Here is a 2,880-nt window from a genome sequence, read left to right on the forward strand (position 1 = left end):
CCTCGACGCAATTGGTTAGACCTACAACCAACTACCAATTACAGTCGCCCATATTCGAATACTGGGCCCTGATTGGTTAAACACGTCTTCTGGAACAGGAAATGGATTCTCTATGGAGCGGTGCCAGACCCAAATCGCAGAGTGCACATTTTTTTTGCACTCGCAGATTGGTCTGGTCCCAGGCTAGGGACGGGCCTGGTCGTTGATTTGTATCAATATTCGTGGGTCGGGACGGGTGGGCGGGGTAGTAAAAAAAACCTGCCCCACGCATCACTACGAGCCACTTAACCGGCTCTGCTCCGCCCACACTCCATCTGATCAGCACCACTGATCTCTGTATTTTCTTGAGTTTCATTTGAGATCGGCTATAGGTGTGACGTCATGCTCGTTTGATCCTCTTTCGACCAATCAGATTTGCTTGGGAAGAACTACCTGTTGTATAAATTACATCATTAATTAATTTGAGGATCCTTGACATGTAGAGCTTTGAGACCAACTGACCATTAACTGTCTTCTGTTACTGACCACACACACTGAGAGAGAGAGAGAGAGAAGAGAGAGAGAGAGAGAGAGAGAGAGAGAGGGAGAGAGAGAGAGAGAGAGAGAGAGAGGTATAGAGCAGGAGGAGAGATGAGAGAGGAGGGGAGGAAAGGAGAAATAAGAGGGGAGGAGAAGAGAGGAGAAATGAGAGATGAGAGAGGAGGAGGAGAGTAGTTTCAAGGCTGTAATTGAATTCTAATTATCACCTCAAGTCCCAGCTGACGCCATGTCAAACACACACACACACACACACACACACACACACACACACACACACACACACACACACACACACACACACACACACACACACATAGACATACGCACCCATGTGTACACACCACATTATAAGCACTAACATCTGGCGTGTTCACACACCAATAATCCACTCTCCTGAGCACGCACGCACACACACACACACACACACACACACACACACACACACACACACACACACACACACACACACACACACACACACAAATGTATGTGCGTATGCACACACTCACAAAATAGATACTCATACACTTGGATTGTGTGCACTCTCTGTCTCTCTCTCTCTCCCACACACACTCTCTCACACACACGCACGCACGCACGCACGCACGCACGCACGCACGCACACACACACACACACACACACACACACACACACACACACACACACACACACACACACACACACACACACACACACACACACACACACCCTTGCAGGATCACGTGAGTGGAACATCATTTGTTCTCATTCCATTCAGAACATGAAGCAGAGAACCCACCCAAACACACATGTCTGTGCAACGTCATCACACACACACACACACACACACACACACACACACACACACACACACACACACACACACACACACACACACACACACACACACACACACGTCATGCCAAGGCACCGCGTCACTAACACACACACACAGGCACATCCACATTACATTTAAGCTACATCATGTGACATCACATGTCGCCTGCTCCGTCCCAACCTGCTAATGACGTGTGTGTGTGTGTGTGTGTGTGTGTGTGTGTGTGTGTGTGTGTGTGTGTGTGTGTGTGTGTGTGTGTGTGTGTGTGTGTGTGTGTGTGATGGAGAGTATAGAATATATCCACTTATATTCCCAGTAGGCTATAATAACAGACCTGGAGTTGCAACTACAGGCTATTACTTGGAACGCTTTATAAGCCAAAAAAATATATATATAGTCGATCTACAAGATCACCACACTCCACAATGTCAGCTTGCAGATCTACTCTTTTTTTTTTTTGCTAACACCCCCCCCCCCCCTATAATATGGATGGAAGCTGAGGTTCAAATGCTGATATGATGATGAAGGGAGGATACTGACAGTGTGTGTGCACGTGTGCGTGTGCGTGCGTGCGTGCGTGCAAGCGATGGTAGTAGCCTAGGCTACATGGTGATGATATTATATAGGGAGGGATAGGCTACTGACTGTGTGTGTGTGTGTGTGTGTGTGTGTGTGTGTGTGTGTGTGTGTGTGTGTGTGTGTGTGTGTGTGTGTGTGTGTGTGTGTGTGTGTGTGTGTGTGTGTGTGTGTGTGTGTGTGTGTGTGTGTCATATTAAAGGGAGGATAGATGGATAGATGGAGGATAAATACTGACTGGCTTTCCCGGGTCTGGGTCTCTGCAGGAGGCGCTGGGCTGTGGGCAGATCCTCGGTCTTCACCGCCGTCAGGAGGTCCTGGTCCTTCCCCATAGCTGCACCTCCGTTTTTCCTCCCTTTCTCCTCCTCTCTCTCTCTCTCTCTCTCTCTCTCTCTCTCTCTCTCTTCTATCTCTCTCCTCCGGTCAGATCACTCCATCTCTCCTCCTACATCCTCCTCCTCTCGGCGCTGAGGAGGAGACGCGGTCGCCGGGATGAAGCTTCCTCTGGTCGGCCGGGAGCAGCGAGCAAGTCCCGGTGTCACATACACACACATAGACACGCGCACGACACACGCACACATCACACATACATACACACACTACACTACACTACACAAACACACATTATCTCTCTCTTTCTATCACACTCACACACACATACATACACACACTCGCACGACCCCCGTCACCGAGCACCGACCAGCCCCTTTCAGTGTGTGTGTGTGTGTGTGTGTGTGTGTGTGTGTGTGTGTGTGTGTGTGTGTGGCTGGTCGGCACCGCCTCGATCCGCGGTCGGTTCGGTTCTAACGGTTTTTTATTCTAACGGTTTATTTATATCTTCCTACAGTAATAATATCCTCATCAGTCGCTCTCCAGGGTGCTGAACCGACCGACCGTTTTAACGCTTATTTTCACCGCCGGGTCGCCTCGACGTGAACGTCAACGT

At 49.4% G+C, this 2,880-nt stretch overlaps 1 protein-coding gene across 1 annotated transcript in view; it reads right to left on the reverse strand.

The window, feature by feature from the left end:
- The window catches only part of LOC311056058 (uncharacterized protein), a gene marked incomplete at its 3' end in the record, with an annotated part of 75,431 nt that extends 73,140 nt beyond the window's left edge, over positions 1 to 2,291 (reverse strand). The window contains exon 1 of the mRNA XM_084072411.1: positions 2,173 to 2,291. Coding sequence (XP_083928537.1) covers positions 2,173 to 2,266 — 94 coding nt within the window. The 5' untranslated portion in view covers positions 2,267 to 2,291. The remainder of the gene's footprint in view (positions 1 to 2,172) is intronic.
- Between the last annotated feature and the right edge of the window lie 589 nt (positions 2,292 to 2,880).

This window comes from Gymnoscopelus microlampas (genome assembly GCF_963454915.1).
Source record: "Gymnoscopelus microlampas genome assembly, chromosome: 2".
NCBI classification, from domain to species: domain Eukaryota; kingdom Metazoa; phylum Chordata; class Actinopteri; order Myctophiformes; family Myctophidae; genus Gymnoscopelus; species Gymnoscopelus microlampas.